This window comes from Populus euphratica, unplaced genomic scaffold (assembly GCF_000495115.2).
Source record: "Populus euphratica unplaced genomic scaffold, PopEup_1.0 scaffold9.1, whole genome shotgun sequence".
In the NCBI taxonomy this organism is placed as follows: domain Eukaryota; kingdom Viridiplantae; phylum Streptophyta; class Magnoliopsida; order Malpighiales; family Salicaceae; genus Populus; species Populus euphratica.
This window is the reverse complement of record NW_011499857.1, coordinates 1,237,565-1,252,728: the sequence shown is the minus strand read 5'-3', so window position 1 is coordinate 1,252,728 and position 15,164 is coordinate 1,237,565. Positions and strand designations below refer to the sequence as shown.

The 15,164-nt window shown below is 37.4% G+C and overlaps 2 protein-coding genes and 1 long non-coding RNA gene across 4 annotated transcripts; all 3 read left to right on the top strand.

Moving 5' to 3' along the window:
- The first annotated feature begins 181 nt into the window (after positions 1 to 181).
- LOC105123639 (spermidine synthase 1-like) lies at positions 182 to 4,097 on the top strand. Its single transcript, XM_011023324.1, has 9 exons — positions 182 to 577; positions 1,512 to 1,588; positions 1,677 to 1,799; positions 2,469 to 2,573; positions 2,775 to 2,847; positions 2,928 to 2,999; positions 3,119 to 3,314; positions 3,562 to 3,688; positions 3,793 to 4,097. Exons 1-9 carry the CDS (start codon positions 409 to 411, stop codon positions 3,856 to 3,858), a joined length of 1,008 nt encoding a protein of 335 aa, XP_011021626.1. The 5' UTR covers positions 182 to 408; the 3' UTR covers positions 3,859 to 4,097.
- Positions 4,098 to 7,210: 3,113 nt separating this feature from the next.
- Positions 7,211 to 13,748, top strand: LOC105123638 (putative potassium transporter 12). 2 transcript variants are annotated; one of them, XM_011023323.1, is made up of 10 exons: positions 7,211 to 7,697; positions 8,161 to 8,239; positions 8,405 to 8,633; positions 8,734 to 8,982; positions 9,983 to 10,033; positions 10,577 to 10,837; positions 11,652 to 11,704; positions 11,791 to 11,905; positions 12,029 to 12,283; positions 12,553 to 13,748. In XM_011023323.1, exons 1-10 carry the CDS (start codon positions 7,651 to 7,653, stop codon positions 13,599 to 13,601), a joined length of 2,388 nt encoding a protein of 795 aa, XP_011021625.1. In that variant the 5' UTR covers positions 7,211 to 7,650; the 3' UTR covers positions 13,602 to 13,748. The 2 variants fall into 2 exon arrangements, with proteins under 2 accessions (XP_011021625.1, XP_011021624.1); XM_011023322.1 differs by lacking the exon at positions 8,161 to 8,239.
- LOC105123637 (uncharacterized) lies at positions 9,100 to 9,391 on the top strand. The gene is made up of 2 exons (XR_841896.1): positions 9,100 to 9,144; positions 9,267 to 9,391. It is a non-coding gene; the product is annotated as an uncharacterized LOC105123637 (long non-coding RNA).
- Positions 13,749 to 15,164: the final 1,416 nt, after the last annotated feature.

Here is a 15,164-nt window from a genome sequence, read left to right as displayed (position 1 = left end):
TTTTTAATATTTTTAAATAATTTTTAGATAATTTTTTATTGTTTAAAATTATTTTTTATTTTAATATATTTTTAATAAAAAAATTTAAAACAATTTCTATTTCACTGGACTTGTAGCCATAAACTGTCTGACCCGAACATATTTTTTTTTTTTAAAAAGTAAAACAAAAGGGCATCACAAAAATATGGGAAAATAATAAAGTAAGATGCGGCTTCTCTTCCATTTCTTTTAACTACTCAACTTCGGCTAAACCCCTTCATTAGGGTTTTTTGGGTCTGTGTCTCTCTTCCGGGGTGCTCCTCCTTTTTATTCTTTTCCACTTAGGATTTTTTTTTTTATATATAAAAAGATTCTTGGGAGTAAGGGAGGGTTTTAGGTGCGCTCCAGCAAGAAGAACAGAGAGTCTGTATGGCTGAAGAGAGTGTTGTTACTGATTTGCCAGTGAAGAGGCCAAGAGAAGATGAAGAGAATGGAGCCTCTGCTGCCACTGAAGCCATGGAGACAGAGACCAACAGTAACGATTATATCTCCTCCGTTATTGCTGGCTGGTTCTCTGAGATTAGCCCAATGTGGCCTGGTATTTCTCTTCTCCAATACCCCTTCATTTTTTTGTTCTCCTTTTCTCTTCCTTGCAACCAAGAATACCATGAATCTCGAAAAGGTTCAGGACCTTTTTTGTCCTGTATTCTTTGGAATACAAGATGATATGCTCATGTTGTTTTGCGTAGCTGTTTATCTTTTCGGGGATTATGTTTTTATGTTGTTATCCGAGTTGTTCATTTTTTTGGTTGCTGAGGCAGTCTGCTTTGTATGAGATTATTATTATTTTTTGTTTATACTTGATTGGCAATCATGTTGCTCCTTTTGTTCCGAGTATTTGCTATTCGTTTTGGTGTTCTTGTCCATGGCCTCCCCCCTGGGATAATTTTTTTTTCCAGTATTATTTTTATTTTTTATTATAATCCTACTCTGGAATTTGCATTTTTTGTTGTCTAGACCATCAAATGTTCCAGTACACCCTTAAACACTGAATTATATAAAATAACTATCTAGATGATTGTACCTGATTAGCGGGAATTGGCTACCATCTGCTCTGTCTTGCGTGTCTTTGAATCTCATTCATGTCAAATGATTCTTAAAAATCTGGTATATATGCAAGTGTTGGGAGTTTTGATACTAATAGGGTTACCGAGAAAAGAACTAGCTCTGCATTTGCTAACAAAATGATGATTTCCTTCAACTTGCAATCCTCGTGTCATTCAATTGGGGCTAGCTCTGAAATCTTGAGTAAGGATACTTTATATCATTTAGAATACCTGCTAAGCACTTTTCTGTTCTGCACCTTCATGTATGTAATATTTGGCGTTTTTCTCTGTAATGTTATGCAAACCTGAAGCCTGTTATCTTAGCCAATTATATCGTAAATCTTCCTGCTAATTGCCCTAGTCTTTATGAACCCCGTGTTTTTGACTTTTACATCTTCTTATGAGATTCACTTTTGAAACCTGTAGGAGAGGCACATTCCTTGAAAGTAGAGAAGATCTTATTTCAAGGGAAGTCTGACTATCAGAATGTTATGGTCTTTCAGGTATTTAATACCATGGACATGTGCTAATCTTTTTGTCTTTTTATATGTGCGAAATATAACATATAAGCATCATGATGCTCTTTTGCAGTCATCAACATATGGAAAGGTTCTAGTTTTAGATGGGGTAATTCAACTCACTGAGAGGGATGAATGTGCATATCAAGAAATGATCACTCACCTTCCACTTTGCTCAATTGCTAACCCAAAGAAGGTATAGAATCAATTAATTGAATGGAAATACATTTGCAATCATGAGTGCCATTTGAGCATTGTTACATGTATCATGACACGTTTCAGTTAGCATTTCATTCCTGGTTGTGATTTTGTACCATCAAAGTGTAGTTGATGTGTTAATGTGTTTAGGATATGCTGGTACGGAATGGGCCATCAAATGCTCATATTTAATTTCATGGAATGAGACATTAGAGATGAAAGGCATGGTTTGCTTTGCTTTTGCCTTTATCACCCTGAGCCTGTAGCAACAATTTGGTGTGGTAGCAATTTTACTGCTAGTTATTCAAATTTACATGTGTCCAAAGATGGAATTAGGACAGCATTTCTTACTGAGAAAGCAGCAAACATGTCAAATTGAGCCTTTAAGAGCCATACCCGGAGGATATGGGATTTAAAGTAGAAGATGAAAGAGAAAGTCAAAAGACTTTTGACTTTGAGAATTGCCAATCTATAGAGGTTAAAAACAAAATTCTATTCAATGCTGTTGAACATGGGGTGATTATGCTGTGCTGATTGATGTGGTTTTATGTTCACTTGACTCCATTTGAGTTTTCTATCTCCAGTATTATTTATCATATTTACATGATACTAAAACTTGGTCTTTCTGTTTTCTTTCAAATTCTTGACACATTTTTTTCTCCATCAGGTTTTGGTTATTGGTGGAGGAGATGGTGGGGTCCTACGGGAAGTCGCTAGGCACTCTTCTGTTGTGCAGATTGACATATGTGAAATAGATAAGATGGTTGTTGATGTGAGTAGGACACTTAAAAGCTTAATTCATGCTTTGTCTGTTCCTAGATTTTTAATGGTTACATTAGCGATGAGTTGAGTTTGATATCATTAGAAGTAGTGCATTTTGCCTCTTCTGATTGAGTATGCTGTGTCGATTCCAATTAAATTAAGGACTGGAAATTTTGAAGTGTCCCTTACGTATTCTTTTTGTGTCTTCCAGGTTTCTAAAAAATTCTTCCCTGACGTATCAGTCGGGTATGAGGATCCCCGTGTGACTCTCCATATTGGTGATGGTATCAACTGCTTCTTCCTTGTCCCCCTCTTTTCTTCTCTTGCGAATTTATTTAACGGTCAAATTTATTTGAACTTGCAGGAGTTGCATTTTTAAAAGCTGTTCCTGAAGGTACTTATGATGCAGTTATAGTAGATTCTTCCGATCCAATAGGTAACAGCACCTCTGCAAGCTGTTGCAATTCTGTACTTATCATAGTGAACTTGAGAATTATCTTTTTTTAATTTAATAGCTCCTAATGCCTTTCAAAACATTATATTTCCATCACCTAGGTCCTGCTCAAGAGCTTTTTGAGAAGCCCTTTTTTGAGTCAGTAGCAAAGGCTCTCCGTCCAGGAGGAGTTGTGAGCACACAGGCAGAAAGTATATGGCTTCACATGAACATCATTGAAGATATTGTGGCAAACTGCCATCAAATCTTCAAAGGCTCCGTTAACTATGCATGGACTACTGTTCCTACGTACCCAAGGTTTGTGCTTATCCCCTGCTCTCTCTCCTGTAGTTTCCTCGGTTTGCACACGCAACAGAAACCTCACTCATAGAACAAAAGGCCCTCGTTACTTATCAAACCATCTCTTTCCAGCCTGATTCTTGCTTAGTTGTGTTTTATTTATTTTATGTATTTTTTGCTTGATGTTGTGCCTTTTCACAGTAAGTATATATATCTTGTGTATTCTTCAGTGCTAATGTTTGCTTGGATTTATTTATTTTTTCAGTGGAATGATTGGTTTCATGCTTTGCTCGACTGAGGGACCTGCTGTTGATTTCAAGCATCCAGTTAATCCTATAGATTCCAATGATAGTCAAAGCAAATCAAAACCCTTGAAATTTTACAACTCAGAGGTGAGAGGCTCCATAGCAATGTGCTTTTCTTGAACTAGCCAATGTTTCCAATTTTCTCTGAATACTGCTGTTCTGTTCTTACCGTTACTCCTTCCCATTTTCAGTTGCATACAGCGGCTTTCTGTTTGCCTTCTTTTGCAAAGAAGGTGATTGATTCAAAAGCTAAATGATAGAATGTTGAAGATTAGTGAAGCAGCAGAATTCGAAGCTGTTGTCAGGTGTTGGCGTTCATCCTCTCTGAAAGATATACGGCAACGAGTTATGGAATAAGTTGAGGTTTAAATTTATGTTCTCAGCATGGTTTAATAGGGAGAACTTGATACTTACCCACCTTGAAACTATTTCCGAGATTTTGAAATTTTTCTATAGTAATCAGGTAGACCTTTTAGTTGATATAATTCTTTTTTTCCGCCTGCCTCGTAAAACCGTCGATTATAACTTTTCCTCTCGACTTTGCAACTTGAGACATGTTTTCGCGTTCTTGACTTCGTAGAAGTCGGATCAGCCCGTGCGAGAATTATTTTGACATGCATAAATCCCAACAATTTATACACCGTGCGCTGGTATGATTAGATTTTAGTAAAAAGCCATTATTAGGTGTGTAGCAAAACCCCCCCCACAACGTTCTCAACTCGGACCACGGCTATTAATTTTCAGCAATTTTGGTTCAAAATGCTTTGGAGACCATGTAGGGGCATGTGCCAAGCAGTGCGGCTCAGGGTGTATTTGCTTTTGTGGCTGAGGTTTGTGTGTTGAATCGGGTGCGCCAAACTTGTTGTTCAGCCAGTGTTACAGCCATGCGAGCAACAGGATTACCACATAAGAACACAAAAATGAAAAAGTGGAATTAACTCCCAAGCCGCCTCAGATTTCCCACCGAGGTTTTTTGTGATGCGCTTGTTCAATGCGATTAGACCATACACCGTTATATATCTAAGCCTCTGCAGTTGTCCAAATCTGCCTCTAGTTTATTTCATCGTTGGCTCTTTCTTCCCTAGTCAGAATTTCAGCAGAAGCTATTTTATTAAGCAGTTGGATTATCCAAGGACGAGGGGAAAGGTTGCGTGGTCTAGCCGAAAAGAACTATCTGACACTGTTGCGACAGTCAAGAAGCTTTTGATTCGGATTCGCCGTGTCGTTGTTGCTGGCCAATTAGGCTCGCCCTCTGGACTTTATTGAGGGAGCGGCTACCTTCGGTTACCTTGGCCTTGTACCACATCCTCTGGTTGGCGACCCCAGGAATAATCCCCCCTTCTTCCTCTTAACAACAACAACAACAATTAAAGCTTTCGGTTCTCATTTAGATTTTGCAAGTTGGTGCCTAAAATGTACAATGAATCGCAAATCAGTTTCCAACCCGTCAAGTTTCGCGGTTTTTCTTTTTTCATTTCTCCCTTCTGGGATAGATTTCATTGATACAAAGAAGAGGACAATCTCACCATGCTACGCAATAAAAAAATATTTTTTAATATATAATAATAGAAATCAAGTGCAAAACCGAAAGAGTGTGAGCAAAGTATTATAACCCCCACACTTTGATGCATTGTGGATTATAGCATGGCACTGATAATTTTGCCCTTTAAAATAAAAACTCATCGGTTTTTGATATTTCAAAACTCATCGGTTTTTGATGTTTTGATTATTAGAAAATGATTGGGGCAACTTGGTATTTTTTTTTATTACATGATAAAATGAGCTTATTGTCTTTAAAGAAAAACTCGAATAATTGGTTTTTGGGGGCATTTTCAGATTCTTACATTTTAAAAGTATAATAAAATGTCTGAATTGTCGTTATGGTAATAATTCAAAGTATTGTTTTTAAGTATAATAAAATGTCTGAATTGTCGTTAAAAGTAAGATTTCTCTAATTGGACTTCAAGAAACTTTTTTTAAAATTTTCATCCAGACTTTTTAATTATTACCGGGTAAGAATAGAAAAAATTTAATATTTTAATAAATATAAAATATAAAATAAAATAAAAGTGACTAACTTGTGCGTATATTACGCAAGCCAACAAGTAAGCAACACCATTTTATTTAAATATAAAACCTGCTTTATATTATGGTAATAATTCAAAGTATTTTTTTAAGAAATATTTTGAAATAATATATTTTTATTTTTTAAAATTATTTTTAATATTTGTCTATCAAAATAATTTAAAAATATATAAAAACATTTAAATTTAAAAAAAAGATGCGAATTACATTGCATTCCAAATCATGCCATAATATATCACCTTCTAAATATTTTAAAAATATTCATTCCAGTGCACATCAAATTTTTAACTTCCTCGTTTTTTTATTTTAAAAAAGTGATTAGACCCATGTATGGGGTGGACCAAGTATAGGGAACAAAAAGATCAATCAAAGGAAAGAAAGGTAGTGCCTTTCTGGTTTTAAGCTTGGCCAGGTCCGATATTGAAGCATCATTTTTGCGAACACTCGAGCAAACAAAAAAGAGAGAAAAAAATTATTTAGGTGGGACCAAGTGGTAAAGATTTGGGACTAAGGGTTTGTTCTCTCTGTGGTTTCAGATTCGAATTCTTGTTTGCTCATATGATGGTCACTAGATGCTTACATGGTCGTTAACTTCAAGGCCCGTGGGATTAGTCGTGGTGCGCGCAAGCTGGCGCAGACACCCACACTAATCTAAAAAAAAAAAAGAGAAAGAAAAAATAAAAGACTAAAAACAAGACACCAAAACCTAAATTATCTTTCATGAGACTAGGAAAAAGCCACACCCAGTTCATGTTCCTGCGCATTCAATCGAGAGAAGAAAAACCAGCTTGGGATTTAACAGTTATGATATGGCCAACATTACTACAGCGTCTTCCCGGTATAAGAAAGAGTACGATGGACTTATGACTGAAAAGTCGTCAGTCGTCGTCTAAAAAGGCCTTATTATTATTATTGATACTTGTTTCCTTCCCTATCAAGATTACAGAAAATAACTGGGAAGAAATGTGGTCATTTGCCCTTTTGAAGAACACTACACAGAAACAATATGAAGTAACACCACACAACAACACAGGACCATTAGGGAGGACCGCTAATCTGTTGGAAGACAGGCTTGTCAATATCCTTTTCAAATTCAGGTATTCTTGGGCCAATGCTTTTTGTTGAAGCTATACTAGAAGAAGAGACAGAAAAGAGGGGGGGTGGGGGGGGGGTTCACTTTTCACAGAGAATGAGAAGCTATTTTGCAGGGGTTTCAGAAGGAAAGAAAGATGGAGTATTTTTAAGAAATAATTTTCAATGTTAATTAACATTGAATTTTTATAGAAAATTAGAGGCTCTGTCATCTAATATTTTTTAAAAATAGATTTCAAACACATAAATTAATTTAACAGAATTTAATTTACAAGGTATAGATAAACTATCTCTCTCAGAGAAAATAAAGTAACTTCTAACAAACGGGCCCTAAATAAGGCAACCAACCGTCAAGTCAACGTGTTCCGTTACATTTAATAGGAAGGTTATCTATTGGTGCGACGATGTCTGAAAATAACACTGCTTTTTGTCCGTTACTTATAATCGGTGTTGTTGTTATCTTCTTTGTCCCTCGTCTTATTATTGTTATTATTTTATATTATCTTAGCAACTCAAATTGAGTACCACTCAGTGTCTCCTAAAATCCAGTGCTACACCCTCCAATGACTGCTTCAATCTGTGATTACTGAATATATAATACAGGTGTTGTTCTTAAAGTGGGTGGTTTTGCAGAAATATGGAAGGAGATGATGATCGGATTGAAGAGAGTAGTGTGAGGTTGGTGGGTAGTAGTAACGATGGCATCGTTGATGGTGGTGGTGTTGGTGTTGGCGAGTCGAGGTGGGTGGATGGTAGTGAAGTTGACTCAGAGTCACCTCCTTGGTCTTTGCTTGACGAGAATGATAGCGGCCAAGGGTATGGATCTATGAGGAGGAGGCTGGTTAAGAAGCCCAAAAGAGTTGATTCTTTTGATGTTGAAGCCATGGAGATTGCTGGTCCCCACCCCCACCACTCCAAGGTACTCATAATTAAATTATCATCACCGTTTACTAATTACAATTTTTTTAATGGCTACCATACTTTTCCCTCGATGTATATTCGTGCTTGTGAAGTTGTAAATTGGGGGAAAATGCTATAAAATTGAGTTCCTCGTGAATTTTGTGAGTTGTGACCAATGATAAAGGTAGGGAATTGATAAACACCACCATTATTATAGTTCGTATAGTTTGCAGTTGTCCCATTTATTGCCTTTTCTTTTGGAGTAAGCTGAGCATGTGAAAGGGTTTTATCAGTGGCGATTGTGAGGAAGAGCATTCAATCTGGCATGGTTTACCCTACCCCAACCTATGGAATTCATGACCACTTATCACAGACTGCAAAAAATTTCTTGGTCTGATTCTTCGTAGTTAGTTTAGCAAACATTTGGCGAGGACTAAAATATTTCCAGCTTATTATACTAAAATACTTTGCGCAATTTTTAGGAATTCTATAAACAGCACATTTTCTGCAGTCGTGCTTAGAATCCATGGAAAGAGAGCACGGCCAAAAAGGAGTTGGAAGGTGAGGAGCTTATACTAGTCCCAAATATAACTTCTAGGCAGTCATAAAGATCCAACCCACTTTGACAAGCAGCCAAAAGTGGTTTGCTAGGATACAAAGAAAAATTTGCGAGTCCATGAGATCTTATTTTTTTTCTATTACTGAACCATTACTTTAATACATTAGGACCTTTCAGTTTGGCAAAATCTTGCTTTGGCCTTCCAGACACTTGGTGTGGTGTACGGTGACTTGGGTACAAGCCCTCTTTATGTCTTTACTGATGTTTTCAGTAAGGTGCCCATCAGGTCAGAAGTTGATGTCCTGGGAGCTTTATCCCTAGTTATTTACACAATTGCTCTCATTCCACTAGCAAAATATGTTTTTGTAGTGCTCAAAGCAAATGATAACGGGGAAGGTAAGAGATCTCTTTTCAAATTGATCAGTTTCTTCTTGCTTTATTGCTAGAAATCTCATGGACCATGTATTGATTAACACATCGATAATTCTGATTGCAGGAGGAACATTTGCTCTGTATTCACTGATTTGCAGATATGCGAAGGTCAATATGCTGCCAAATCGACAGCCAGCTGATGAAAATATTTCAAGTTTTAGGCTCAAATTACCAACTCCAGAACTGGAAAGGGCTTTAAACATAAAAGAAACTTTGGAGAAAAGATCATCATTGAAAACAGTGCTTTTGCTTTTGGTTCTGACAGGAACTTCTATGGTAATAGGAGATGGTATTCTAACCCCCGCAATGTCAGGTACATCAATATGTGTTGTGTCATTGTCAGGTAGCCAGCCACTAAGCAGTATATGCACTTAATCAAAGTGTTTGGGAAATTTCTAATTGCAGATGGTCTTAAAACTTGTGGATTTATATTTTCCATCCACCATTTAGAACTGGAGAATATACAATAGTGAAGGTGCTATCAATCAAAAGCTATGAGATTTCATAGGAAATCGGAAATTCCTGCAAAACATTTCGTGAATGCAAACAAAATCTGAAGTTACTAGCCTCTTAGAAACTAAGCTTTTGAATATCAAGGTGCTATCAATCAAAAGCTATGAGATTTCATAAGAAATTGGAAATTCCTGCAAAACATTTCGTGAATGCAAACAAAATCCGAAGTTACTAGCCTCTTAGAAACTAAGCTTCTGAATATCACTAAAGAAGAAGAAGAAGAAGAAAATAATGTCCTGACTGTGCATGCTACATAACTGTGGGCATTTAAGGATTTCTCGTCAAAGTCCAATATGATGAATTTATGCGAAGAACCAGGTAGAATTTCCTGTTGGATAAATCAAGAGTGCTGATTCATTGAAATCAAACTTATACAGTAAAAATGTTTTTGTTTGGCTTGCTTGTCCGTGTGATAGGTGGAGTGGTTGCAACTTCCAAACAGGTGGAAGCTATTGTTTAAGAGAGCTATTTTCATGAAAACATCATTTGCTGTTGATTTTATTTCAACGTTAATCTAGAATTGTGTGTTTAGTAATGCATTTCATGTGCATCTGCAAAAGTGCTTATGGACTGAAAAGGCATCAATTTGATGCTTTGTAGGTCCAAAAGCACTTTGGAAATACATTATCAAACCAGGGGGATGAGGCTTTTTGAACTTGTTTGTTGGTGTTCTATATCAACAATCATGGTGGAGTGTTTTATTGCCATTTCAATGTTATTTTTATTTTATTTTTTGAAATATAATCAATTCTGATTGCCTAGAGTGTTGCTAATGCACAATCATGGCATCTCTCATGCAGTGATGTCTGCTGTGAGTGGTCTGCAAGGTGAAATACCCGGCTTTGGTACAAGTAGGTATCTTTTTTCTTGTTTTCTATAACTTCTCTAGATGCATGTGTGGTCACTTGACTGTTTGAGGCCTGTTGTAAAGAACTGAAGAACTGAAATATTTATCATGGGTGACATATCCATATGCGATGTTATTAAAGTTTTTTATACCTTTTTTTTTTTCACCGTGCAATGTTGTTGCAGTCTGAGAGCTCCCCTAGCATGTGTGAAATCTAGGCTTATATTGTGGACTGCTTGTTTTGTTGGGCCAGCATGCACAAAAGGATAGCAAGTTTTATACAAATCTGATGATATTGGGGTGGATCCATGTTAGTAGGAAAGTTATTTTATTATGAATCCACTATATTGCTGGAATTTGCTATGTAGTTAACTCATTAGAATGCACTTTACTGTACATTTGTATTTTTTAACAAACAAAACAGAATAGAAACGATCCAATTCTGGGGAGACTTCCAATTATATATCTTTTCCCTGGCTATTGTAGATGCAACCAATAATGAATTTTGGAACCAAAATAGCTCCAATCTCACTGGTTTTGTCTATAGGTGCTGTGGTGGTTGTCTCAATCATAATCCTTTTGGGGCTTTTCAGCATACAGCGGTTTGGAACTGGGAAGGTGGGTTTCATGTTTGCTCCTGTACTTGCTCTGTGGTTCTTTTCTCTGGGTGCTATTGGGATTTACAATCTAGTGAAGCATGATATCAGAGTCCTCAAAGCACTCAATCCAGCCTACATCTATTTCTTCTTCAAGAAAAACAGTAGTGCTGCTTGGTCAGCTCTTGGTGGTTGCGTTCTGTGCATTACAGGTGCGTACTGTCTTAAACTGTGAGCACTGCTAGTGGGTTAGCTACATTCTTATCTTCCTCAGCTTCCCTGGTCTTATTGGATCTACTGGAGACATCTTTCGTCGGTAAGAGAAGATGTACTCATCCTTGCTCATTGTTTTTGAAGAATGCTACCCACACTAGCAGGTTAGGAATAGATTAACCCACATATAACTTTAGCTGGCAAGGCATCCACTGATTTTCTTCTGGTATAAAGATCACTCTACCTGAACCTCTGGTGTGCTAATGTTTCCATATGACTGATAAAATTGTTCTCGCATATCAATCATTCCTGTTGTGAAAAAGTCTCTTAAATTGTTCGTTTAGGGACACAGATTCCTATCAGTCATTGAATGAATAGACACACTGACAGGTACTAGTATCAAGTCTGTTCTTGGTACAGACATTTGGGTGATCCATTTCATTTCATTTTATTTTTAACTGTCCACATTGCTTCCTTTGACAGGAGAATGTTCTCCTGATCTGTTGCTTGTTTGCCTCTCTTATATCTCTTGTAGCACATTGTTTCTTTAATGTTAGATATTATGTAGAAGTTCAGTGGTAATGCAAAGGTATGCTGATAGAGTAAATTAGCTGTTTTTTTGGGCTGCTATATTGATTATTTCAAATGAGGTTTGGAGACAGCAACTATAAAGTACAAAGGCTGATTGATGCATCAGTCTTGCTTCAAAGCGAAAATGACAACCAACCTTTTCTATCCATCTTTGAGCTTGTCGTGTGGTATTGTAGAAAAGATACCTGTTTGATGCCACAACTTGTCTGTATGTCGTTTCAGGAGCTGAAGCGATGTTTGCTGACTTAGGGCATTTTTCAGTACAATCCATACAGGTTTGGTTCTGCTTCCCTGAATTTCTTCTCTTCCTTGAAGATTCACTTCATATATTTCGCCTAATTACTCTTTACTGCTTGCACAGATTGCCTTTACTTGTGTAGTGTTTCCCTGTCTTCTCTTGGCTTACATGGGCCAGGCTTCATATTTAATGAAATATCCTGATTCTGCAAGCAGAATATTCTATGATTCTGTTCCAGGTGACTTTTGCCACTAGAATGAATACTTACATTAGTTTATTCCCCTTCTAAATTGTCTCAAATCAAAATGTCTATATGCTGGATGCAAATTTTGACACGGTTCCTAAATCTCATGAATAACAGAGAGCCTGTTCTGGCCAGTCTTTGTCATTGCCACACTCGCTGCCATGATTGCCAGCCAAGCAATGATATCTGCTACGTTTTCATGTGTTAAACAAGCAATGGCTCTTGGATGCTTCCCAAGGCTGAAGATTGTTCACACCTCAAGGAAGCTGATGGGCCAGATTTATATCCCTATCATCAATTATTTTCTAATGATAATGTGCATCATTGTGGTTTCCATCTTTCAAAGGACCACGGATATTGCCAATGCATATGGTTAAGTATTTTCCTGCTTCTCCATCTTCAAAAAGTGTTCTTTTTTCCACATTCAAAATTTTCCTTGGAAATTTTCTGGAGTAGAAAACCCTGCTGGTGCCAAATGATTTCCAGTTGGAAATTTTTTGCTTTCCAATATAGCATGTTAAGTCGTTTTTTAATCTTCCCCTGTGAATCTAATGATTTCCTTGAAGAGAGGGACTGGGTTAATACTCGTTACTAATCCTACAATTCTGGGCTTTCTAATGGAACTAGTGCTGTTCTCGCAGGCATTGCTGAAGTTGGTGTGATGATTGTGAGCACCACGCTGGTCACACTTGTGATGCTACTAATTTGGCAGACCAACTTGTTTTTGGCTTTGTGTTTCCCGTTAGTGTTTGGATCTATTGAGCTCATTTACTTGTCTGCAGTTCTATCGAAAATCTTAGAGGGTGGCTGGCTTCCGCTTGCTTTTGCTACGTTCTTTCTATGTGTGATGTACACTTGGAATTATGGGAGCGTGTTGAAGTACCAGAGTGAGGTAAGAGAGAAGATTTCTATGGATTTTATGCTTGAGCTTGGCTCCACCCTTGGAACTGTAAGAGTTCCAGGGATTGGATTGCTGTACAATGAGCTTGTCCAAGGTGTTCCCTCAATTTTTGGGCAGTTCCTGCTGAGCCTTCCAGCAATCCACTCTACTATAGTATTTGTTTGTATCAAGTATGTCCCTGTTCCAGTAGTTCCTCAAGAGGAAAGGTTTCTTTTCCGAAGAGTTTGTCCAAAGGACTACCATATGTTCCGCTGTGTTGCCCGATACGGTTACAAAGATGTCAGAAAGGAAGGTCACCATGTGTTTGAGCAACTTTTGGTGGAAAGCCTTGAGAAGTTTCTGAGAAGAGAGGCTCAAGATCTTGCCATCGAGAGCAATTTGAACGAGTACTTCGATAATGTTTCCGAGAGATCAAGGGATTCTGGAGCTGCAGGTGGTGATGGGACAGATGAACTTAGGGTTCCTTTAATGCATGATCAAAGACTGGAAGACGCAGGAAGTTCTATTTCCGAAGAAACTTCCTCAGCATTTCCCTCTAGCGTTATGTCCCTGGATGAAGACCCAAGTCTGGAGTATGAGCTTTCAGCACTTCGAGAAGCAATGGATTCGGGATTTACTTATTTACTGGCTCACGGGGATGTGAGGGCAAAGAAAAACTCTCTTTTCTTCAAGAAACTGGTTATTAACTACTTTTACGCATTCTTGAGGAAAAATTGTAGAGCTGGTGCTGCTAATATGAGTGTACCCCACATGAATATCTTGCAAGTCGGGATGACATACATGGTCTAAATCGTTTTTACCATTCAAGACCGTGGTATTTTTTTATTTTTTTTTGTTGGTGCTAGCAACCCGTTGCAGTCTCTCCACTTGAAACTTTAAATTGAACTTGCGGAGACAAACAAGGAATAATAATAATAATAGCATTACAGTTGCATCTGGGTGTATTGCAGCGTTCATGTAGAATTCTTGATGAATTGCTTCCTGACATGCTTGCCTTCTTCTAATACGGTCATGGAGTCATCTCCATATACCTTTCAAGTTTCAACTCGGATCAACAATTGATTCTGTGGATCATTTCATGTGGTATGCCATGAAAGACTCTCGGGACATGTGATGTCTTCCTCATTCCCCTGGACTGGAAGCTTCTGTGTCAACAATGCTCTCTTTTATTCGGAAGTGTCTTGGGCCATTAAATGGTCTTGTGCATTTTTTCTTCCTGCAGATTAAGACTTACTAAATGAGCGCTGCTGAAGATGATGAAGAATGAGCTTTACTTATATATATAATTCATAATATTTTCTATAAATACTAGCCTCCAGATTTTATTCATTTTTACGGGATGTCGGTCGTCCAGGTCTAATGGACGTGTAGACAAATCGAAGTCCGAACTTTTAAGTAAACCACACGGTGGATTTTTCCTTTTCTTTTCCTCTTCTTTTTTTTTCAGTGGCATCCTCTCTTTAACATTTCTGGAGTGGAATCAAACAAGTGGCAGGAAAAATAGGGAGACCCCGAGGTCGATTTTTTCTTGTCTTTTCCTAAAAAGCAAAGGCATAAAGACACCACCAGTCTAACTTTGCTTATCCTTACTGTTTCGAAGCATCAACGTCAGTAGGTGCCATTTGCTCTCGGATGGATGCATTATGCATACGCAACTTGGAGGAGTCTTCGTCATTGAAGTCTTCTGGCACGTTCCAGAAATCAAATTTTAATTGCAATCAGAGTGGTGGATGAATCACTGTTCACACACGCACACGTAGACACAGACTTGCCTATCAGAAAACACCATTATTGTTTCGACGTGCCATGTAGCAGTCATCTTTATCACCTTCCTCTTCGCAAAATGAAAACTCGGGATCCTGTAATGCGGTCCAGAATCTTCCTGTACTTGATTAAGTGAATTAACAGGGAATAACCAGCTTGAATTTAGAAAGACTATCCATGAACAGCTGAATATTCAAACAAACAAAGAAAATCTAAGAGGATTTAATGGATCGAAACCATCATAGTATAAGTATTGAGTGGTTTATGAGTTAACAATAAATAGCTGGTTTTCTTGAGGTAGAAAAAGCTTTGATTTATCCATCATTCAAGAAAACCCCTTCAGCCCCTTCATCTGCCTCGAATATTCCATTAAGCTACATAATATTCTTAAGAAATTGCACTCCAACAAGAAACTATTACGATATACAAATATTCATTCACTGAAAGATAATAATTATTATCATGAGAATCCTTAATAAATCTCAGTTATGTATATCTCTTTTACTTTATTACTTGTAGCATTTACTCGTTGTCATACGATAACTAAATAGGGTGGGTTTTTAACTGTGTAAAGCTTCGTTATTTATC